This window comes from Moschus berezovskii, chromosome 12 (genome assembly GCF_049115385.1).
Source record: "Moschus berezovskii isolate FMDL1 chromosome 12, NW_MosBer_1.0, whole genome shotgun sequence".
NCBI lineage: Eukaryota > Metazoa > Chordata > Mammalia > Artiodactyla > Moschidae > Moschus > Moschus berezovskii.
In genome coordinates this window covers 59,531,823-59,556,813 of record NC_142471.1, presented here as the reverse complement: position 1 = coordinate 59,556,813, position 24,991 = coordinate 59,531,823, and the positions used below count along the sequence as shown (strand labels likewise).

Sequence of the window (24,991 nt, the reverse complement as noted above, 5' to 3'; positions counted from 1 at the left end):
AGTTCAGTCGCTCAGTCGTGTCCGACTCTTTGAGACCCCATGAATTGCAGCACGCCAGACCTCCCTGTCTATCACCAACTCCCGGAGTTCACTCAAACTCATGTCCATCGAGTTGGTGATGCCATCCAGCTATCTCATCCTCTGTTGTCCCCTTCTCCTCCTGCCCCCAATCCCTCCCAGTATCAGAATCTTTTCCATTGAGTCAACTCTTCGCATGAGGTGGCCAAAGTATTGGAGTTTCAGCTTCAACATCAGTCCTTCCAATGAACATACAGGACTAATCTCCTTTAGAATGAACTGGTTGGATCTCCTTGCAGTCCAAGGGGCTCTCAAGAGTCTTCTCCAATATCACAGTTCAAAAGCATCAATTCTTCGGTGCTCAGCTTTCTTCACCATCCAACTCTCACATCCATACATGACCACGGGAAAAACCATAGCCTTGACTAGACGGACCTTTGTTGGCAAAGTAATGTCTCTGCTTTTTAATATGCTCTCTAGGTTGGACATAACTTTCCTTCCAAGGAGTAAGCGTCTTTTTATTTCATGGCTGCAGTCAGCATCTGCAGTGATTTTGGAGCCCCCAAAAATAAAATCAGCCAGTGTTTCCACTGTTTCCCCATCTATTTCCCATGAAGTGATGGGACCAGATGCCATGATCTTAGTTTTTTGAATGTTGAGCTTTAAGCCAACTTTTTCACTCTCCTCTTTCACTTTCATCAAGAGGCTCTTTAGTTCCTCTTCACTTTCTGCCATAAGGGTGGTGTCACCTGCATAGCTGAGGTTATTTATATTTCTCCCGGTGATCTTGATTCCAGCTTGTGCTTCTTCCAGTCCAGCGTTCCTCATGATATACTCTGCATATAAGTTAAATAAGCAGGGGCCTTCAGTTCAGTTCAGTCGCTCAGTCGTGTCCCACTCTTTGCGACCCCATGAATCACAGCACGCCAGGCCTCCCTGTCCATCACCAGCTCCCGGAGTTCACTCAAACTCATGTCCATCGAGTCGGTGATGCTATCCAGCCATCTCATTCTCTATTGTCCCCTTCTCCTCCCGCCCCCAATCCTTCCCAGCATCAGAGTCTTTTCCAGTGAGTCAACTCGTCGCATGAGGTGGCCAAAGTATTGCAGTTTCAGCTTTTGCAAAATGAACACCTCCTTGCAAATATATGGTATTTGTGTGTTTTCTGGCTTTTGCATTTTGGTTGTATTTTATATTTCTTTGGTGACAAGTGACGTAGAGCACATTTTCATATGCTTTTAGAACATTTGAGTATCTTTTGTTAAGCCTCTTGCCCATTTTTCTTTGGGATGTTCACTGTTATTAATTTGTAAGAGTTCTTCATGTATTTGAATTATAATTATTTTGAATATTGCATATATTTCTCCCTTTGATTTTTCACTCTGACTTTTGGTAAACAGATGTTCTTAATTAGTTTAATTTATTAAAATTTTCCTCTATATTTATTGCTTTTGTAACCTGTTGAAAAAAATTTTGCCTACTCTAATGTCATGAAAATATTCTCATATGTTCTTTTAAAGACTTTCTTGTTTACCTTTTACATTTAGACCCACAATCCATCTGGAATTGATTTTTGTGTATGGAATGGTAAGGATGAAGGTCTCTTTTTTGCCATATGGATATTCAGTTAACTCCAATATCCTTTATTGAAAAGACCATCCTTTCACCACTGTTTTCAGAAATCTGGTCACCATGTTACAGGAAGGGGGACCCCTTTCAGGGCCTTAGAGTGGGCTCTTGTGTAACACTCGGAAATGAATTGTCCGAGGAAATATGTGTGCTGAAAAAGCAAGAGCCTTTATTGTTAAATGGTGCCTGAGTGGAGAGCAGGAGGATAAGGGAACCCTGGAGAATTTACTCTGCCATGTGGCTTGTAGTCTTATGTTTTATGATTAGTTTCCGGGTTGTCTATGACCAGTCATCTCTGGTCCATAGTCAGACTCAGGGTCCTTCCTGGTGGCACATTGATCTTTCAGCCAGGATGGGTTCCAGCACAAAGGATTCTGGGATACTGGTTGTCTCCTCATTCTTTTGGCCTCTGCTGAATTCTAGTTAGTATTTGGAGGCAGGACCATGTTCCTTATTGGGACCTCTTGTTGTGGACAACTCAGGCAAGCAGTTATCATCGTGTCTGGCCAAGACAAGTGGTTAGGTCATCAGTTCCCTAAGAACTATTCATGTGTGGATCTGTTTCTGGACTTTTTGGTCCATTTGTCTATTTGCTTATCCTTGTGCCAGTAACCACACAATCTAATTACTGTTGCTTTATAATAAATCTTGATATCTAGTAGTATAAGTCCCTCTAAGTTTTTGGTTTTTTTTTTTTTTCACCTAGGTATTGTTGGCATTGTTGCCCTTTGCATACAATTGTAAATTTAATTCAACAAATATTTACTGAATACCTATTTATTATGTCCTAGGCACAGTGATATATGTTGGGAATATAGCTGTTAGTAAGATAGGCATGGTCCTTTCTTTAGTTGGAGAAGCCACTCACATAGAGATGAGAAGAGGGCCTAGGATAGAGTCCTGAGGAACTCAAAGTCAGCAAAGAAGACTGAAAGAGAGCATGAGTGTGCATATGGGGGCAAGCGAGTAATACCCCAAAGGTAAGAAAACCAACAAAGAACAACCTGAAGAAAGGCAAGGGAAGAAGGTATATCTAGAAAGTGTGATCAATGTTGCTGCAGGTCAAGCAAGATAAGACTAACAAAACATCCTTTGGACTTAGCTCTGATAGTCTATTGCTATAACGAAGCAGTTTCTGTAGAGGGCAGGGTGTGTGTCTTTATTAGATTGTAAACTCTTTGATAGGAACAAAGTTACTCGTTTAATTTGTGCTTAATAAATATTATTGCATGATGATCATCCAATGATCTGTATACTACTGAGCATCCTAAGGGCCAAAATGGTTATCTATTTTATACCACTTCCCATTCTTGCTGCTGATGAAAAAGTAATTGTTCTTTTAATGTAAATGGAGAATAATTTAATATTACTCAAACCTTGGCTATTTTAGATAATCCAAAACCATACTTCTTCCATCCATTCATTCATCCATTTATTCATTTATCCAGCAAGTATACATGGAGCAACCACCCAGGACTCATGAGAATTGTATTAGAGATGTAAGTAGGGAAAGAAAGGAAAAAAGGAAGCCTGGAAAGATGTATTTGACCCAGGTATATCTCAATGAATTAACTTTGCAATAATTGCAAAAATCTCTATTTTTAGAGCTTTCCATGATTATTCAAAAGGAGTCTGTGGTTGAGCTTTGTGACTTAAAGACACGATTTTAGAAAGTGCTTCCTTTTTGGTTAAATAAAAAACAAGGGTTCAGGAGGGAAAGTTTTTTTTGGGAGTCCTCCTATAATTTATCATTTGCTTGGTATGTATTTATACCTTGGTATATAAATATATGAGTCATTTTCTTTTTGAATTTGAGTGTTCATTTTAGGAATGGAAGAGCAGAGATAGTTCATTTTCAAATATAATAAAATTATGTTAAGTATAGGCAGTGCTAATTTATTTTTGTCATTTATCAAAGGGTCAGAGACCAAAGTTTATTTTTCTTAATTGTGTGTATTATTAGTAGACCTGTACTTGGGGTCAGGTGGCTTGATAAATGCCCAATTAAACAATTTTCAAGTACACCTGAATAATAAGATTTTCTACCTTACCAATAAAATCTTGGCATATTAATTTTAAATAATCTTGAAAAATCTATTTCTTAAAACAAGTCTTTATATGGATTTTATGAGGGAACTTTTGTTTTTTTAAACTTTATTGAAGTACTTGAAAATGTAGAAGTTTGGTAGTTTAGGGAAGTCTTCAGGAGTAAGATTAACTGAGTTCATCCTTATAGACTCTGGAATGAGTATGGTACATATAACATGTTGGCGGAGGAAAAATTTTCCTTAGAAAGATAGAGGAAGGAAAAAAAATGGGGAGTATACAGTAAGTTCATAGTAGGAATGAGAGGACCATTTATTTAGTTCTTTTAAAAAGAGCTTGTAGTAGATTGATTCAAAATGATTTTTTCTTTTTAAATTGTTTTTTCCCTTGGAAATAAGTAGAAATAAAGACAACTGACTGCTGCAAATTGGTAGTCTCTGATAATACTACTTTAGTTCTAATTGGTGAAGAGGGGAAATAGAGAATTAAGATAGTTTTAAATGATGTTTGACATTTTTAATTCTTAGTTCAATCAGCACAGTCATCAAATGACTTTATTCTGAACCCCTTGCCTGAATGGCATTGAACCAGATCCCACAAGAGATAATACCTTCTGCCTATGTGAGCAAACTGGTAGTTGAAGTATTGCTCTCAGAAGCTATAGATAACACCAGTTGATGTTTAGGTGTTGTGAGATTGCACCTTGGGGTAATGAGGTTAAGATAGGAAAAATGTCCATCAGGGGAAAAAAAGTTTTAAAAGAAACTGTATCTACTTTCTGCCTTGAATAAAGATGTCACTGTCCTATGCAGTGAAGCAATAAACATGTCAAATTGTTTTTTAATATTTAACTAAAACACTGTTTTAGTTTTAAAGAGTTGAATTTTTTTTAGAGTTGAATTTTATTTGATCATTGTATGAATAATGCAAAGTAAACTTTCATTTTGACAAGTAAAATAAGGAGCATATCAAATAGATATGATTTAGAGCATATCAAATAGAATCTTGAAATAAGTGATTTGTACCTTCATTGAAAATCAAATAGAAATCTTGGTGGATAGATAATGTCCAAAATTTATGACTGACACCTATCTTTAACCTGACCTCCAAGGTTAATATCATATTTAATATTAAGGTACTTTTCATTTTATAATATTACATGTATTTAAGTATAATATTACATGTATTTAAGTATTACATGTATTTATGTATTTTAAGATTTAAAATATCTTGCCCTAGTAGTCCACCTCCTCCCTTCTTTATTCTTCCCCACCCCACCTCTTTTGGTGTGGTTGGGTTCCTACTGCTGGCTACCCAGTCATTACCATTCTAATACCATTTAAGGTAGCTCCGCTGGGTTTATTTATTTGAGTCCTGTAATCCAGTCTCTCTTTTAACCTGGCTTCCTAAATCAGTTGACAAACCGGTTTATTTTTCTCTTAACAACTCGTGATTTAGATTGGTTAGGAAGATATAATGTAATCCGGCACAACCTCTTTCCCTTGTTATCAGTATTTGAAAGGCTTCCTCCTTTCGTGGCTGAGCGTGCTTAAGTCAGGCAGAGTACCTAGTGAAGGACTTCAGCCCCCACAGTTCCCTGTGTGCGCATGCCCTCTCTTCTTACAGTTGTCAAAGTGCTTTTGCCAGAGCGGTCACATAATCAACCTGAAAGAAGAAAATAAATACTGTACACTTTTTAATTTTATCGATCCTTAAAAACTGGACCCTCAAAGGTAACTGCTGCTAAGAATTTGTTACTTGAGATTGGGTGATTGCATGTAAAGGAAGATCTATTGTGTGTGTGGTGGGGGGAGGGGAAGGAGGTATCTATTTCCCGGACTTTGCTGTAAATAAGAAAAAAGAAAAAAAGACTAACAAAAACCCACCCAAACGAATAGACTGTACAAACAGTTACTGACATTGCACATTAATTTTGTAAATGTTATTTTAATCTATTGCTTATCTTTTGTTTAAAAGGGTCTTATTTATTAAAGATGGGTCTTGACCTTGACAGAGTGAATTTATGCAGAAAGTAAAATTAATGTCTTTAAGAAATGTTAAGAAGAGAAATGAGTGTTCCTAGTATGATAAATTTTTTAAAATTTAATATATTAATATTATTTATAGCCTTAAAATAGTCTGAGTCTAGCTTACTTTGTGGCTTTTTTTGGTATAGGACAGCATTAATTTTACACTATAAACATATAGTTTAAACTGAAGGCATTAACAGAAGGCATTGGTACTAGCATCAGAAAAGCTGAGTGATATTAAAATTATAGTCAAATGCATATTTCAGCCATGATGATATGGCTATTGTAAAGACAATTCTAGCCTACTGGGAGAGACTCAAATTCCAGATTATAATGGTTTACTGCAGCACTGCTTAAACCAAGTATAAAAATGTCTCTATGTCCATTTTCTTTGGCAACAATAGAACTTTGTGTTGCTGTGAATCCAGGCTCTCCTTGCCTCTTTGTCATATTTACAATACTGATCAAAGTTATTATTTTAGACCAAGGGAATTAAGGAACACAAAACCAATCTTAAATAGGTTTTATTGGTAGTAGTTGGCCATTTGTGATGTGTATTATACTGGGTTGGGTTCTTTTGGTGGGGTGGGTTGGGGAGGGAGGAGTTAAGGTGGCTGTGAAGCTTTTCTTTGAGCCCACTATTTTGTCTATGTATGAAACTTTAGAATGAGATATTAACCATTTTGAAGATATTCTTCAATAAAATAGTAGAACTACTTTTAATCCCATTTCTTAGTCTGACATATTTTGCTTAAGAGCAGTATCAAATCTATTTCCCAACACATTTATTTTACAGCAGTTATTATCATGAGAATATCCAAAGGCAGAACTTCTGTGTGTATCTGAATGCCATTTTAGGAGTGTCCTGAGAAAGATGCTTCTCTGAGTATCTGAGTTAATTAACTGTATTAAATATATTAATAACTTTGTTGCAAGTATACTGAATCACCATCTAAAAATAATTAAATATTTGGTCATATGCACCTTGAACATTTCAAAATACTTGCTTTCAGGGTCTCCGCACTGTAATATTCATATATTTAAAGCAATTAACGTGTTCTAAAGGACAAACGAGCTCAGTGATAACTATGGGTATGGAAATCTCCTGGTTTTGAGCGATTACTATTTTCATCCTTGAATGATAAAACAGGCTGTATGGCAGAGGTGAATATAGCCCTTCTATGCGAAATGGAAAATACCACACACTCCTTATATGGCTAAATGAAGCAGTGATGGCAATGCACTATAATTACAATGTATGAGAATTTGCGACTTTGTACTATGCTATTTTTAACACGTTAGCTAGCATATGGTAATTCAGGGTCTTCAGACCATAATCTTTCACTGTTAATACTAGTGATAAGAGAATAGGTTCTAAATTTGCCAAAGTCTTGTGACCAAGGCAGCAGCAGGAGGATTCAAAAAAATGAAAAATCTGGCAACCCCAGTATTATCTTGACTTCATACTTAAATCTGAGGGATTTTTTAAAGCCCCACCCCCACCTCATCTCATAGTCCCCCGTCCCCCTCCCTCCTTTCTCTCTCCTCTTTCCTCCCTCCCTCTCTCTGACCTCAAATCCAACGAGAACATTTCTTCACTCTGCAGAGAAATTCTCAGGTTCCTGTTGAGACTTGAACTACTGAGATGCCAAGAAATCTCTTGTGAGGCAGAATTGGAAGTAAGAACATTGTAGAATAAGCAAAAAAAAAAAAACCACCCATCTAATCCTTAGGGTAACAAGAAGCAAGCACTTGCAATGTTTCAGTAGATTTTTACCTCTTTTAAAAAGGATGTTGGTTGTTGTTTTTTTTTTTTTTTAAATGTCTCCTAACAAAATGGAGTAGCTGCAGCTTCTGGGAGGCCAGAGAATGGTTGTTCAGTTGAGTCCTCCTAACAAATGCCAAGGATTTCCTCCCTCGTGGTTCGCTGCGGCTAAATGAAACAATTATCGAGGCAAGAAAGCAGTTTGCTAATCAAGGGGGATAAGACTACTGTTTCTTTAAAGTGCCCGAGCGGGGAAGGGGGAAGAAAGGGTCGTGTGTGGTGTCTTTTTAACCTTGCTGAAGGACGCAGCTGTATTTATTGACGTATGCAAATAGCTGGGGGAGGGTGGTGCTTGGGAAAAAACAGGAACCAGAATCAGTTTCTCATTGCAGGGTGAACGCTCTGAGTTCCGGTGAAGGGGAAAGAGACGTGGCGAAATTGCTGTCTTTCTGTCTTATAAGCACATCTCTTACTAATACAGAAAAGGAACCTAGACATCAGAAAGGGTGAAGACGCTCTCACAGTATTTTTAGAGACCTTGCACGAGCTCCCCCACCCCAGCCCGACCTGTTCTTCTAAATGGGAGATTATGGATTTGCATTGCAATTGGCTAGTAGCGGTGGCACTGGATTTTCGCAACTAAAACACCCGCCCGCTCCAGCAAGCGGCATTAACGAACACGCTGACAATAACGCGTTTCTCTTTTTTCCCGTTTCAGCTGCGCAAACCATGCAGGATGATTTACTGATGGACAAAAGCAAAACCCAGCCCCAGCCCCAGCAGCAGCGGCAGCAGCAGCAGCAGCAGCCCCAGCCCGAGCCCAGCACCGCCGAAGCCCCGTCCACGCCCCTGTCCTCAGAGACCCCCAAGCCGGAGGACAGCAGCGCAGTGCCGGCCCTCAGCCCCGCCGCGGCCCCGCCGGCCCCTAACGGCCCCGACAAGATGCAGATGGAATCGCCGCTCCTGCCGGGCTTGGGTTTCCACCAGCCCCCTCAGCAGCCGCCGCCGCCACCGCAGGAGCCCGCGGCGCCTGGCGCGTCTCTGTCGCCGTCCTTCGGCAGCACCTGGTCCACAGGCACCACGAACGCGGTAGAGGACAGCTTCTTCCAGGGGATCACCCCAGTCAACGGGACCATGCTCTTCCAGAACTTCCCGCACCACGTCAACCCAGTCTTCGGAGGCACCTTCTCCCCGCAGATCGGCCTGGCGCAGACCCAGCACCACCAGCAGCCGCCGCCGCCCGCGCCGCAGCCAGCGCAGCCCGCGCAGCCCCCGCAGGCGCAGCCCTCGCAGCAGCGCCGCTCGCCTGCTAGCCCCAGCCAGGCTCCCTACGCGCAGAGGGGCGCCACGGCGGCGTACGGTCATCAGCCCATCATGACTAGCAAGCCGTCCTCGTCCTCCGCCGCCGCGGCCGCAGCCGCCGCCGCCGCCGCCTCGTCCGCGTCGTCCAGCTGGAACACGCACCAGAGCGTGAACGCCGCCTGGAGCGCGCCGTCCAACCCGTGGGGCGGCCTGCAGGCTGGCAGGGACCCTCGCCGGGCGGTCGGCGTGGGCGTGGGCGTGGGTGTGGGGGTGCCCTCGCCCCTCAACCCCATCTCGCCGCTCAAAAAGCCCTTCTCCAGCAACGTGATCGCGCCGCCCAAGTTCCCCCGCGCGGCCCCGCTCACCTCCAAGTCCTGGATGGAGGATAACGCTTTCCGGACCGATAATGGTAACAATCTGTTGCCATTTCAGGTAATGCTCCGGTGCACCTGTATACGCCTTGCTTCCACTCCGCTCCCTTTTCCCTGTCTTCCCTGCCATTTAATCGGCCATTGATTGTGGTTCTTTAAAAAAGGCAGCGATTGCCAACTCCCCTGCCCTTTTCCGGAGCCTTCAGTTCACTGGGGGTGTCCCACTACGGGGACAGGGTGGGGGAAACGTTGTGACTGCTGGAGGAATCTTATTTATGCGCCCTGACGAGATAGAAACGGACCTTTTTCTTTTAGCCTGTTTTTTCTCTTCGTCGTGCTTGTGCCTCTTCTTTTGACCTTCTTTGACAGGAAAAGCTGCAAGTGTATGGCAAGGTGCCGGCATAGTCCCAGGCTGAGTAGGCTGAGTGAGATTCCTGTCGTTTTCAGTGGCTGCACTTTTCACGTTATGCAATCCCGGGCTCAGGGTGTCTCTGGAAAGCCGTCCACTCCCAAACCACCCTGGCTCTACTCTTCAAGGGGTTAACAGCCCTGGAGTGGTGCTATTTCAGACAGTTGCATATGCTCAATTAAACTAATGTGAACACATGTGTTTATGTCTCGCTAAGGTGCTGGCATCATTAATAGCAATCAGCATATTGCCCCTGCCGGGAAAATTAGAGTGTGAGATTCCAATAAACACTGGAACTGTATCAGGAACCAAGATGGAAGAGTGGAAATTCTAGGGGTAACCCTTCCCTTGTTATCTAGGACTTAGAAATTGTTTTTTTTTTTTTTTTAATCCAGAGGATAGAGACAATAGGACGCGACCTTCAGAGCCATATTGCAATGGAGTCTATTTGCTAGCTAGCACTGAAATATTTAAAGCTGCAGTGTCCTTCAGTTGGGTTATTTAAGAAGACAGTGCAGATCAATTACACTATTTGAAACCGGGCAAAGTGAAAGTCTTGCAACTTTAATGAAAAATGAGTCTTGTGTCTTGGTGATAAATGCCAGTGAAAAACTCAGGAAGTGCCCCAGACAAAAAGGTTGAATGGAGTGTCCTTATTCTGTACTTGCTTTCTGATCCAGTGCGTGGCCACATCAGTTGGCAGTGTGCTAGACATCTTGAGTTGGAAAAGGGTGGTGAGGGTGAGGGTTCACTGGAGGCCTTTGTTCTCAGGAAAACATTCATCCTTCACTTACAAACTGATTTGTCTATAGGCTTCCAGGCTCGGTTAAAAAAGAAAGAAGGAGCGAGGAGGGCTCTGGATAAGACCCAGCTTGGATCTTTGGATCCAAGGAAATGAAACAGAAATCCTTTGAGCATTGCTGAAAAATGGCAGAACCGACATTTGACAGCGTTAGTTTAAAGCATCAGGTGCGGTTGGAGCCTTATTTTATTGCTCTTTACATTTAAGATGTGATGTTTGGCGTGGCTCCCATCCATGAAGGAGGAGGTAGGGATATTAAGAAGCACATGATGCTGTAAGCTTGAGCAAGAATTTTTAACCTTGTCAGATCAAGGGGGTCCCTGACACCCATAAATTATGTGTATGAGCATTTTTAATGAGGCAATCTTAACAGATTTTTACAGGATCGCTTCAGGGATGGAAGAGTCCAATTTTTCTATGTGCTTTCTTGTGTGTGTGTGTGTTGGGGGGCTAGACAGGCAGGCTGCTTTTGATAGGAGAGCCCCTCTTTTTGTAACAGTCTCTCTTTTTATTCTTAATGCCCTGTACCCAGATCTAGTTTTAGAAGATAACCTAAAATCTAACAGAGATTTCGGGCCTGGAAGCTGATAGTGTAGATATCAGCTATCTTTTTCTAAGAGTAGAATCTGAATACAACTAGGTTTTGATTAATTATTTCCAGAAATGAAGACTAGGGAGAGATTAAATCCATAAAATTTCCCCCAAACTGATATTGACAAGTAATGTGGGGATTGCCAGTTGTTTCTCAGCAAAGCCTTTACCAGCCATGCTAATAAGAGCCAGATGGACTGGATTGAGTTTGGATTCTTGTTTTTTCATCCCTGGTAGTGCTATTGAGTAGGGAAAGATGGCCAAAAGATTTGTAGGAGGAGAGATTTGATTGAAAATTGAGCTTTATAAATTTGGCCTTAGGAAGAATTACATGGACTTTATGTCTCTCTCTTTTTAAAAATTATTTAAAATGGAGCTTTAGGATTTTGAAGCAATATTAGAACCAGAGTAGGAGTAACCTGGCTGTGTTTTGGCTTGGAATATTATCAGACTAGGTTTCTATTGGTAAATATATCAAGTTTAAAAAGACAAAAATACCTTGAGTCTTGAGTGCAGAAATTTGCATGTTTGTGTATGTATTTGAATCATTTTTCTACAAAAAGAAAATGCCTTAAGTAGTTCTTAATGACTTTTTAAAAATTTATTTTGATAAATAGGACTTTTTTCTTTAAATCTAGGAGTTTATTTCATAGAATACCAACTTAATTTGTTTTTATTCCACAGACTGAGCTAAAAGGGGCTTTCAGTAGTGATCTACACTAATGTATCTTAATAAAAAAAAAATCCATGTCTCCTGCCCATTCCCAACAATGCTGGTTCCCTCTTTCACCAACTAATAAAATAGTTTTTGGAACTTTTCTTCTGTGGTTTCTATTGTGAAAGCAGTCACTGTATTTGAATGTGATTTTTCGAACTACACATGCTTTCTTATGCCCTTCCCTTAATTCTAACAAAGTTGATTGGTTTCTCTGCGTTAGGGTGGCTCCTTCCTTAGGGATTACTTGTACCTAGAAGCCACCTCGTTTCTATAAATAAGGAAACTGAGGTCCTGAGAGGAAGCGTGGTATAACTAAGGTGCTAGCACTTTGGCTAATTTTGTTGATGTGTGTTCTTAACTTCCCTGTAGCACTAGTCCTGTCAGGTACAAGTCATTTTAACATCAGGCTCTCTTTGGTCTCCATTCAAAGGGACTTATTTATGGAACTGTCTCATGAGGTTCTCTATCTGGCTCTTAGTGCTGTACCACCCACCATCAGAGCTCAAGAGCAGTGAGTTACCCCATGTGGGGTATTATACTACGCTTCATTCTCTTATTTATGTAAGAAAGAGAAGCCTAGGTTTGTAAAAGGACTAGAACCAGAAGTATTTTCTATATGTAATGAATTTGGTCTTAGATACTGTTGTTGTCCAGAGACATTTAGAAGGGACTTTTGAGAGCACCTGTTCCACTACTCAGCTCATTTTCCAGAAGAGGAAATGAAAGTTCAAATGGCTTTCTCAAGTTCAGGTGAGTAGTTTCTATCAGAAGCAGATTTTGGAGGCAGATTGCTAGGTTCACATCTTAACTCTGCCAGTTCCTAGCCTGGTAATCTTGAGTAAATTGTGTGTATACATGTTGATCCTCAAGTGTATCATCTGTAAAATGGGAATAATGATAATTACTTGCTTCATAGGAGTTCAGTGAGAAGCTGCATATAAAGTGCTTAACAGAGTTCTTGGCCCTTAGTAAAGTACCTTAGAAATGTTGAATTATGATTATTGCTAATTATAATGGTGACCAGAGGCTTTGTATGATCTTATCATAGTGTGGATTACTGCTTTTTCATCCTGTGCAAACGAAAAACCCCAAACTTCTGTGTAATGTTATTTAGTCTTTTTTTCATCTGTCTGAAGGTACTCTCTGGTTACTGTAACAATGAGGTGATATCCCGCTTACTTATGAGCGAGGCCCTTTGCTAAGCACTTCATATGTAGTTTTTTTTTTTAACTCCTTTAAAGTAGAGGATTATTGTTAGCCTCATTATCCTGACAAAGAAATTGAGGGTTAGTGCGTTTACATTATTTCCTCATAGTCACATAGCCAGTAACTGGCAGAGTTGGGATTTGAACCCAGGAGATCTGCCTCCAGAGCCTGTGGAGGTGTATCATACCTCCAGGACATCAGTTAACCATGCAGGAGACTGAGTGGCATCTGTATTTGACTTTATGATAGAGTCTGGAAATCGTGTTGTTAAAATACTTTTGTATAGTGAGAAGCAGAGGAAGAAAAATACAGTGCCCATCCATATGCTACCATTTAGATTCAACAGTAATCAAAATTTTCCCTATTTACATATTTACTTATTCTGTGTATTTTTGAATTTGTATTTTTGGGAAGAAATTCAAGTTGTATTCTTCCTCTCTGCATTTTTATCTTTATACCACCCGTCTTTTTCTATCTCAGATTGAGAACAACTCTATAGATTTTATATTTTCTGGCATAAATCTACTTAAATGTAATTTAGTGTTAATTGTGCTAGTGGGTTGTCTGTAACAGAGAAAGAAATTCCTTACATGAATTCATGGGAATATAAATTATTAAAAAAATAAATATGCCTATGCATAATGAATTTTGAAGAAACATCAATATTTTCAATCTACCTATTCTTTTATTTTTGAAACTATCTTTTCAGGAGGTAAACTGTCTAGTTAATTCTTGCTTTTGAGTAAGGATAGTATGTATGGCCTAGATTTAAAGCTAGAGACCCTTCTATAGTTGGTTTCTTAACTACTGCTCTAATGCAAAACCACTTAAAGTCCACCCAATTCCACAAATTGTTTCAGAACTTATTATGGTATGTTTAATATGTATGCCAGAAAAGCCACAGTATCTATATTCTATTTAAAAGAGGCATTGGTTAGGAAATATTGGAAGATTTTCTATACTACTGAAAACATTAATATATAAACTATATACTTTAAAATTGCGTGTAGAAAAGGACTTAGCTTTAAACTCTTCATGACCTTATAGCAAGTTGATATAAAAATATGCTCTCAGAATTGTAATGAGTTTAGATATCTTCTAAGACATAATTTTCTACTTAAATAGCTTTCTCCATTGGTTGGCCTATTTTTCTGTCTTCTAAGGGCTGCATAAGGGATAAAATGCTTATCCACTTGGAGGATGTCATTGCTTAGATAGTTTTTGTAGTGTTTTGATCTGCAAGTGTCAAAAGAATGTGCTTACTACAATATGAAAAATTTGATGAAGCCTTGTGGATTTTACTGAGGAAGGGAATGGAGGGGAATATAGAGTAGTGGACAGCCTTTGAAGTTTGGAATGAGGAAAACGCTGGTTGAAGCCCCAGCTCTGTCACTGGCGGTTAGAATCAAGTCATTTATCCAATGATTTCATTTTTGCAAGTCTGCAGAAGTGGAAAGAGAGCCTGTCTTCTGGGTTTCTTTTATGAGAGAATGTATACAGGTGTCCAGAAAATTAGATACTGGTATGGCTCTTAAATGTCTGCCTAACCACTGGTAACTAGAGACAGTTTGAGTTTAATAGAGGACATGCTTGTTGATACCCAGTAGTCCAGGGTTAAATGCTAGTGGGCATCTGGAAGCAGAAAGGGCCTAGAAAGATGTGTCCAGCAGCGACAGAAGAGCAATGAAAGGCTGTGTTTGTGTTATGCTGACTACCTGTCCTAGAAACCAGTCATGGTGCTTTGAAGGTGCTCTGACTTATGTCACAAGGATGGTGTGTATTTGCAACTACCTGCTTCTTCTGTGGCTAAGTCACCAATGCAAATGTGAGATTTTGGTTGTTCTGGAGCCCCAAAGGCTCTGATCTGAAGCTCCTTACCACCACTGCCCTGAAGACCACGCCAAACTCTGTAGGGAGCAGGATAGTTATAAGAAAGAGAATTCAGTATAGAGGCCCAAGTTTGGATCTTGAGAGTTGAGGATTATATTCTAGCTACAGCTTCAAAGGTGCTTTCCTGGAGAGATCCCTGTGCTTGCAGTAGTAGCCGGCTTCATAGGGAATTTTCTGCAGTTGGTTCTTATACCTTGTAAGTGGCTTGTTCTGCAGGCATCTGTTATGCTTCAGTTCTGTTACATTTAGTTTTCATATCCTTCGGTGTTCATTACAAGTACTAGGCATGTAAACTTCTTCTTAATGTGAAACCATTATAATGTTTTGACCTAATTTGATGTAGGGAAGTACTAGTGAATTAAAATAATACAGTAAATTAGCATATTAGAATCAAGACCACTTTTCTTTCCCCAGAAGCACTATTACATAATCCTCAGAAATAATGACTGTATGATATGAAATGTTGTTAGCAGTCTTCAGAGTTAGAGAAACAGAAATTGGCACCTATATCATTTGAAGTGATCATAGAATAAATGTACACAGAGGAAAAGAAATGTTGTGTACTGATATTGTTTGGATAAGACTTGTACAGCCAAATATCTTCATTCCTCGAGTGTTCAAACTTATTTCAAAAGCAAGGTCAAGTACAGGAGAAAAAACTTAACTCCCTGTCTTTAGGAATTCAGTGCAGTGAATTAAATGGCCAGTGTGACCAACTGAACCAGCATCTAGAAGTTCATGAACACCTGAGGGTAGGTGCTCACTAAATGAATGAATAGACATTTAAATACAAGTTGCTATAGTTTTGTCTTTTCTACAATACCGCATGTTTAACGTTTTCAAGACTTCTCCACTATAGTATTTCTCTACAAGGTGTTCATAGAATATGAAAACATAGGCAAATGTACAGAATGTCATAAAGGATATCTTCACGTAGTTTCTAGGCTGTGACTCTGTAGGTTTGGTATGCTAAGAAGTAAGCAAGGGTCTTACTTCGACATAAGAAATTTTGGCAACCAATAGAGGGTAACGTTAACTTGTATCCTATGAGCTAAATTTTTCTTTACTTCTTCACTATTAATCAACTCATTCTTTTGGAGTTAACTGACCCTGTCATGGTGATCTGTTTTATTCCTGTCTTCCCAAATCAGGTTATAAATATTTGAAGTGACCAGAATGAGCGTCAGAATACTTCTGACAATAACACTTAGAAATATTAAGGTGACAATTCTTTGGTCTAAGAGGTTGACAGAGAAGTAGATTATAGTCGGCCCGTTCATCTAGTCATTCATTTGAAGATTGTGAGATTGGAAAGCAGAGATGTAAGGGGCAAAAGACATTCTATCTTAGGTATATGATAGAGTCTGGGGACTAGCTAAGGATTTAAATACTTCAGAGGAAACATTTTAGTGATCTGACATTCTAACCCCCTAAGCCCAGGAGACCTAGTTCTTAGGTTTCAGATAGCCAGCAGTTAAAAAGGACAAGAAGTGAATGTGCTCAGAAGCACCTCTCTTTTGCAATCTGTTGTGGAAATTTTCCTTTCCTCTTTTGGACTAGAGACATATAAACTAGATATGCAGGGGATTAAAAATAGTGAAGACCAGTGAGGTTTATGAATAAAGATTGTGGGGAAAGGCCGAGAGACAATTTTTGGATCATGAATCCATTATTTATGTGTTTGCATTTGATTTTACGGGTAAACTATTCAACTCTTTGGTACATTGTTATTTAAAGTGATTGTAATCAATGGTAGAATCCTGTGTTCAGATAAACAGCCTATGCGGTATTTTTGTTAATCACATTCTATTACAGAATTCCCTGATCAAAGGGATGGGATTTGTACTAAGTTTCATTTGGCATCTTTGTTCACAGGCATAATCCATGTACTCCAGCTTGTGGGTGTTGTATTATTTTTGATGTCATCTCCAAACAGATTCAGCTAACAAATACAGGGGACCCTGCATGTCAAGCACTGGCCTCACCCTTTTCACATAAACTATTTTATTTAATCCTTACACATTCTTGTAAATTAGGGATCATCATCCTCCTAAGACTCAGACTATCACCAGACTAGTAAGGTGACAGAGGAGGTCTTTTGACTCTATGTCCAGTTCTCTCATTTTACTACACCTGCTTGTCTGTTAACACACTTAATGCTCTTTCAGTGTGCCTTTGATGTTTCACTCTTTCCCCAGAAATTCCGTGATTCCCCCTCATCCCTCATTTCCTATGAGCACTCCTTACTCACTGAAATGAGATGAGGTTTTTGTTTGTTTCCCCACACTAGAATGTAGGTTCCACAAAGACAAGGACCTTTTTCACTGTTGTGTTTTTGGGGTTGTAACGGTACCTGGGATATTTTAGGCACATGGTAAATATTTGTTGAATGATTCACAAGTGATCGATAAGGTATTTATTGGTCATTTGCATGTAGTTAGCAATGTAAGAGCAATTTCATCTTATAAACATTTAACTGGCTGCTACCCAAGGTCAGGCACTGCAGATAAAAGCTGAGCCATAGCCTGTCCTCACCCAACTCTCTGACAAACGTGAGCTAAAATATAGGATGGTAAGTTTTATAATGGGGTGATATCACACAGCAAGGAGAATGTGTGGTTGAATCAGAGGAAGGACACATTAAATTGTGGAGAAGGGGTAAGGGGTGGGCTGGAAAGGCTCTAGGAAAGTCTTTTGTAGTTAAAAATATTTTCAAATGTTTTCTGATTTTGAGAGTAATACATGTTCATTATAAACTTGAGGGAAAAAGAGTGGCCATCATTCTTTGACCCAGAAACGATTATTCTTAAAGTTTTGGTGCATTTTCTGATAATTCTGTCTTTAATGTATTATATGTATAGTATATTTTATATGGTTGAGATGATTTTATTGTAAATAATTTTATTTCCATATTTTTTAGCTTTTCATACTATTAAATTTATAAACTTTTTTTTATTATTGAATAACAGTCCATCACAGGAATCGCTTGCAGTTTAACAAATTACATTTGTATTTGGAGGATTTCCCTTTTCAGTTTTTAACTGTTAAACATAATGGTGTCATGAACATCTTTGGGCATTTAAATTTTTTATGTAGAGGTGAATGGATAGGATTCCACAGACAGACCAGGACATCATGGTTGGCATTGCAGCAAAGATTTATTTTAAACAGAGGGAAAAACAGAGTCACAGGAAAACACACGCACGCGCGCGCACACACACACACACAACATGGTGTCTTGAGGAAGCAGAAGATTCAGCATAGTGCTGAGACTAGTAGGAGATGAGCCTGGAGATGTAGGTAGGGTCAGATCACAAAGGACATTCCAGCATTTCTGTGCCTTCATCTTTTTTCAGTAGGAACACTGAAGGATTTTTAAGCTGAGAAAGCCATTGCAAGGATTTAATCTGGCCAATGAAGTGATCAATCTTTGTTTCAGAAAGATTATTCTGGGATATGGATGTTCAGGAACTGTACATAAGCAGGGAAACCAGTTAACATGTAAGGACCTAAAGTGACTGAGAGGAAGCCACAGATTTGAGAAGTGAGTTAGGAGACCAACTGGAGCAGTGGTGGTTGCTTGGATGTGGGTAATAAAGGAGAAGGAGGCATTTAGAATGACTGTTCAAGTTTTGGTTAGGCAGCTGGGAAGGATGATTTAGAGGTGAAAAGGCTTAATAGTGGCAGATTAGAATTTTCATGACTCATAAACCCAGGTGGGTTTAGAGTGAAGGAACTTCAGGAGGGAAAACTATGTGTTGGGAATATTTGAGAAAGTAATTTGACATTTCTTATCCACCCATGCTTTTGTGTGACTCTTAATGCATAGGAAGAAGGCCTTATTAAGATAGATTACTTTGTGGACTACTTATTAAAACATGAAATATGAGAGAAGAAATAACTACCGTTCTAAGTCAAGAGCTTTTTCTGATCCTAGTCTTGATTTTTTTTTTTTTTTATGGTACTCTGAGAATTAGAATATGTGTTAGCCGAGTAGTCATCTTATGTATGGGTTACAGCTGGCATTGCAAAAGCTATAAGGAATTGCTAACCAATTGATTTTATGGGAGAGTAATAAGAATTAAGAGAAACGGGACCTGGCATCCTTTATTACTTAAGTTGAATAACCTCACTTGAGAGGTCAGTATATGTTATTAGCCAGGCTGAAGTATCACTAATAAGGTCTTAGCAAAGTTGAGATTAGATCTTATGGAATTTAGCTCTTCTGTACTAATAAAATGCTTAGTTTTTTAAATGGATGTAAACATGATGAAATGTTTTGAAGCTTAAGATCCATGGAGCCACAGGGAGATGAGCTCTCTCTGAGAGGCTGAAGGAGAGATGGGGACAGGGTATAAGATCCACCAGAATTGTGTGTTTGTTCATTTGTATTTCTAGGGAGAGAAGTGGGCTTTAACATCCATTAAATTACTAAAGGACTGTATAACCTGAAAATGATTAAGTATCACAGATGTAGAATAAAAGCGCTGTCAAGGCACCCATTATACCTTTAAAAGATGAAAACTTAGGCATCTTGTAAACTTTCTCTTTCTCCCTCATCATACCTCAAAGGAATTTTCCCTAACTATAATTTGAGAACTTTCTAAATAGAAGCCATCTAACTCCTCTTTTATCTAGGTTTTTCTGGAGCACTCAAATTAACATCTCATCATAATTTTTTGGCATTTATTTAATTGGTTTATATATATTAAATCACATACTTACAATAACACTAACATTAAAAAGATTAGGGGACAAACTCATCATTTCTAGGTAGACTTGTAAGTAACCTGGTAGGACAAAAGTTTATGGGCTTATTGATCACTGGTGGTGAATATACTATGGGCTCTTTTTTTTTTATTGGAAAGGTGGAACTTGTGGGTAAACCTGAAAAGTAATTTAAGCAAAGCTTCAACTTTAGTAGATGCTCATGTATTGAATAAATAAATGGACTAGAAGTCTTTTAATCTGTTTTTGTTTTCTATTTTTTCCTTTTTTTCTGGACTAGAAATTTTTGATTCAAAAGAGGGCTGTTGATCCATTTCTAGTTCAGTTAGAAATACTGCATGCAGAAATTGCAAATATATGTGACCTCCTTTCCTCAGAGAAATATTTCCCCTCTCCCATTCGTGTCTTTGTTGTTGCTTTTCCTGCTGTTATAACCTACTGAAGAGAATAGAGAGTAGACTAGAGGTGGTGGTGGTGGTTTAGTTGCTAAGTCGTGTCCGATTCTTGCAACCCCATGGACTATAGCCCTCCAGGTTCCTTTGTCCTTAGGATTCTCCAGGCAAGAATCCTAAAGTGGGTTGCCATTTCCTTCTCCAGGGGATCTTCCCAACCCAGGAATTGAACCCTGGTCTCCTGCATTGCGGGCAGATTCTTTATCGACTGAGCTAGAGGAGAGGGTAAAAATTGGAAGTTTAGACAGGTAGAGGAGCATTTGTCCTAAATCTCAATGATAGACCTGCAAGATACCAAGAGATCTTACGTTTTTCATGTAGAAACAATGTTGCTGGTATGATACAGGTGTTTTATTGTTGTTTAGCTTTGTAACCAATTAACTACTTATAGGCTAGCATGGACACCTAATTACCACCTATTCACTTCAATTCAGTTGCTCAGTCCTGTCTGACTCTTTGCAACCCCATGAATCACAGCACTCCAGGCCTACCTATCCATCACCAACTCCCAGAATTCACTCAAACTCATGTCCATTGAGTCGGTGATGCCATCCAGCCATCTCATTCTCTGTCGCCCCCTTCTCCTCCTGCCCCCAATCCTTCCCAGCATCAGCGTCTTTTCCAGTGAGTCAACTCATCGCATGAGGTGGCCAAAGTATTGGAGTTTCAGCTTAAGCATCAGTCCTTCCAATGAACACCCAGGATTGATCTCCTTTAGAATGGACTGGTTGGCTCTCCTTGCAATCCAAGGGACTCTCAAGAGTTTTCTCCAGCACCACAGTTCAAAAGCATCAGTTCTTTGGCGATCAACTTTCTTCACAGTACAACTCTCACATTCATACATGACCACTGGAAAAACCATAGCTTTGACTAGATGGACCTTGGTTGGCAAAGTAATGTCTCTGCTTTTTAATATACTATCTAGGTTGGTCATAACTTTCCTTCCAAGGAGTAAGCGTCTTTTAATTTCATGGCTGCAATCAGCATCTGCAGTGATTTTGGAGCCCAAAAAAATAAAGTCTGACACTGTTTCCACTGTTTTTCCACCTATTTCCCATGAAGTGATGGGACCAGATGCCATGATCTTTGTTTTCTGAATGTTGAGCTTCGAGCCAACCTTTTCATTCTCCTCTTTCACTTTCCTCAAGAGTCTTTTGAGTTCCTCTTCACTTTCTGCCATAAGGGTGGTGTCATCTGCATATCTGAGGTTATTGACATTTCTCCCAGCAATCTTGATTCCAGCTTATGCTTCTTCCAGCCCAGCATTCCTCATGATGTACTCTGCATATAAGTTAAATAAGCAAGGTGACAATATACAACCTTGACATACTCCTTTTCCTATTTGGAACCAGTCTGTTGTTCCATGTCCAGTTCTGACTGTTGCTTCCTGACCTGCATACATGTTTCTCAATTTTCCACAGTTTATTGTGATCCACACAGTCAAAGGCTTTGACATAGTCAATGAAGCAGAAATAGATGTTTTTCTGGAACTCTCTCGCTTTCTCCATGATCCAGTGGATGTTGGCAATTTGATCTCTGGTGCCTCTGCCTTTTCTAAAACCTGCTTGAACATCTGGGAGTTCACGGTTCACATATTGCTGAAGCCTCGCTTGGAGAATTTTGAGCATGACTTTACTAGCGTGTGAGATGAGTGCAATTGTGCGGTAGTTTGAGCATTCTTTGGCATTGCCTTTCTTTGGGATTGGAATGAAGACTGACCTTTTCCAGTCCTGTTACTTAGTTTCTGTTGGTAAAGAGCCATTTTAACAATAGAGCATTTTGGAATACAGTGTCTTTAAGATGTATAACGTGAAGGCCTGGTAAGAAAAAGTGACCAAACTTTTGCCAGTTCTGAATTTTTTCGCAGTATCATATTCTGCACATACTTAAACCAGAAAGACTGTTTTGTTAGTTTGCTTGTTTGGGGAGGGTTTCATTGTTGTTGTTTGTTTTTAATGTGACAGTTTAAATTGAAGCTTTACCAGGCACCTCATTGCCATCATGTTCACTCAGAGTTCAAAAGGTATCTGAGTGGGGAGAAAAGCTTGAAAATAGTTGTCTCTTAAGCTGCAAAAGCACAGTCTGAATACTTTGAATCATTTTACAATGCTGATGAAATATTATTTTGCAGTGTTTGTCTAAATTAAATTTTGTGTTTATTTTAAGCAGTATACAGACAGACTAATGTGTTAATGTTTCAGGCTGTCGCAAAGTGTAAAACTTGGTGAATGGAAAATTTTAAACCCTACTTTCAAAGGCTTTATAAATTTAGCATTTTAGAGGATTTGGGACTGGGTGGGGAGATTGATTTTATCATTGTGACCTTGAATTCCTCAACATTCCAAAGACATGAGCTCATCTGAAGGTAGCAAAATTATTTAGTTAACGTTTTAGAGTTTACTGCCTACTTCCTACTTATTTGGCAGAGTAGGTGATTCCATTTGACCTATCAACTTTGATGTCATCTAGCATATAAAATGTTATTCCAGTGCAGCTGTTTTAAAGTTGATGAATCATCCAGGCATAACACAAGATTTTCATTTAAAAATACAGTGGGATATTTTATATTCTAATTTAGGCCTGCTGCTGCTGCTGCTAAGTCGCCTCAGTCGTGTCCGACTCTGTGCGACCCCATAGACGGCAGCCGACCAGGCTCCGCCGTCCCTGGGATTCTCCAGGCAAGAACACTGGAGTGGGTTGCCATTTCCTTCTCCAAGGCATGAAAGTAAAAAGTGAAAGTGAAGTCATTCAGTCGTGTCTGACTAGTAGTGACCCCATGGACTGCAGCCTAGGTTTTGTTAAATGTGAAATATAGAAGGGGATTTTTTTTTCTTTTGTCTTTTAATTTTATTGAAGTATAATTGATTTACAATATTGTGTTAATTTCTGCATAGCTAAGTGATTCGGTTATACATACATATATTCTTTTTCATATGCTTTTCGGTTGTGGTTTATTACAGGATATTGAATATAGTTCCCTGTGCTATAAAGTTGGACCTTGTTGCTAATCCATGCTAAATAACTCCCAGTCCATCCCTCCTCTTCTTCTCTTCTCCTTGGCAACCCCAAGTCTGTTCTTTATGTCTGTGAGTCTGTTTTGTATGTGCGTGCTCGGTTGTGTCCAACTCTTTGCAACCCCAGGGACTGCAGCCCACCAGGTTCTTCTGTCCCTGGGATTTTCCAGGCAAGAATACTGGAATGGGTTGCCATTTCCTACTCCAGGGTAGAAGGGGATTTAAAGGATATTATAGTTTCATTTAAAAAATGTAAGGCCTGGAGTGAGGAGGAAAGGAAGAATAATCTCTTGATGGTGAAGGTATTCCGTCACACTGAGGGTTATAATGGAGTACTGAAGCAGACAAGTGAGTTGAAGTGACACATTCTCTTAGCGGGATATGAATAATAGAGAATGTATTGAATACTGAGACGTCAAAGGACATTGAAAGACATTGAATATTTCAACGAAGAGGACAAAGCAAGGTAAAAGGATGCTTCAGCTTTTGTTACAATAATTAAATATTCAAAAAGGCAGCCACTTTATCCTATCCAGGAAGTTAAGCAATTGCCCATTTTATATTCCAGTTTTATGCAAGCAAGCCATAGGCAAGTAAGCTGACATCAGGGATTTATATTAAAAAATTTCTTCTAGGGAATGTCAGAAGCAAGTTCAAAACCCAGTCTTTTAATCTCCTGTGGCATGATCATAATATTCATGATGCCTCTAAGACAGTTCGTTTGTTCTAAACCATCAAAGAAAGATAGACCGTGTGTTCAGCATAATTTGCATTGTGTATATTATTAATGATCTAGTCTAATGACTTCACACAATAGTCAGAATTGTAAAAAGATGGCCTGTGTAGAAAATATATGTTCTGTAGATCTGTATTCTGTAGAAAAAGCTGTGGAAACTATCTATGCTGTGTAAAATTCTTATATACTCTTTTATATATTTTCTCTTTATTATAAATCTATAGAAATTCACATATATGTGGCAGTGCTGTTAATTGGAGTTTGAATTCAGTATTTACAAAGTACAGACTATGTTCTTGGACTGGTGTTAGGTCTTATGGATGACTCAGATTATCTGAATCCTATCTCTAGGAGCTAACATACATGCAATGGAGCTTAATATAAAAAGTGAAGACCAGATTGTGTGATGTGCTAGTTGCCATGAATGGCCAAGTAGGGGCGAGAATGATTTGGCCTAGAATTTTTCTTTTTTAAGTGATAGGGAATTCCTTGGTGGTCCAGTGACTGAGACTCTATACTTTCACTGCTAAGGGCTCAAGTTTAACCCCTGATCTCCCAAGCTGCGTGACCAAAAAAGAAAAAAATAAATTTTTTTAAAATTTAAAAAGTGATTGTGTTAGTGTCCCTGTAGCTCCATTTTAAAGGATAAATAGAATTTGACTCAATAGCATGGAAATCCAAACTAAGGAAAGAGCAATGAGCTATCAGCGGGCTTATTGTAAAGACTTTTCTGATGAGAGCTGGGAACTTTTAGGTCTTACTGAGAGATAAGGATGGATTAGTTGTTCCTTAAGATTATACATAAATAAATAAATATTTTATTTACTAGATTCCACTTGGTTTTAAAAAGCATATAAGAGAACTTAGATTAGAAGTAGAGATAAAGGATGCCTTTCTTTGGGAAAATGGAGCAGAGAATTAGACTAATACTGAAGATGCTTATCATGATGGTGACAGTTTTGAATGTCTGGCTGTAGAAAGCAAGGTTGTCCTGCAGACCCTGGGGAGCCCTGAAGGGCTAATAGAGCAGTAGCACAATAAAAATATGTTTTTAGAAAGATAAGGCAGATAGTTTGAAGAAATGTGTGCGCCTGCAACAATGCAGCCTGGGGGCAGGGAGGCTGGTGAGAAGGCATGATAATTTTGGGTTTAGCATAAATCCAGGGAGGTATATCCTATCACCAAATCTCGATATTTCTGGTCACATCACTTCATGGCAAATACAACAGGGAACAATGGAAACAGTGAAAGGCTTTATTTCTTGGGCTCCAAAATCACTGCCAA

The 24,991-nt window shown here is 39.3% G+C and overlaps 1 protein-coding gene across 6 annotated transcripts in view; it reads left to right on the top strand.

Annotated features, from left to right (window-relative positions):
- CPEB3 (cytoplasmic polyadenylation element binding protein 3) overlaps positions 1–24,991 on the top strand; it is a 201,638-nt gene that overhangs the window by 38,676 nt on the left and 137,971 nt on the right. For 2 of the 6 annotated variants that reach the window (XM_055425088.2, XM_055425087.2), the window contains exon 2: positions 8,207–9,222. In XM_055425088.2, coding sequence (XP_055281063.1) covers positions 8,218–9,222 — 1,005 coding nt within the window. In that variant the 5' untranslated portion in view covers positions 8,207–8,217. Of the gene's footprint in view, positions 1–5,268; positions 5,427–7,849; positions 7,995–8,021; positions 9,223–24,991 lie in introns of those variants that run through there. The other 4 variants (XM_055425084.2, XM_055425083.2, XM_055425085.2 and 1 more) reach the window with 3 other exon arrangements.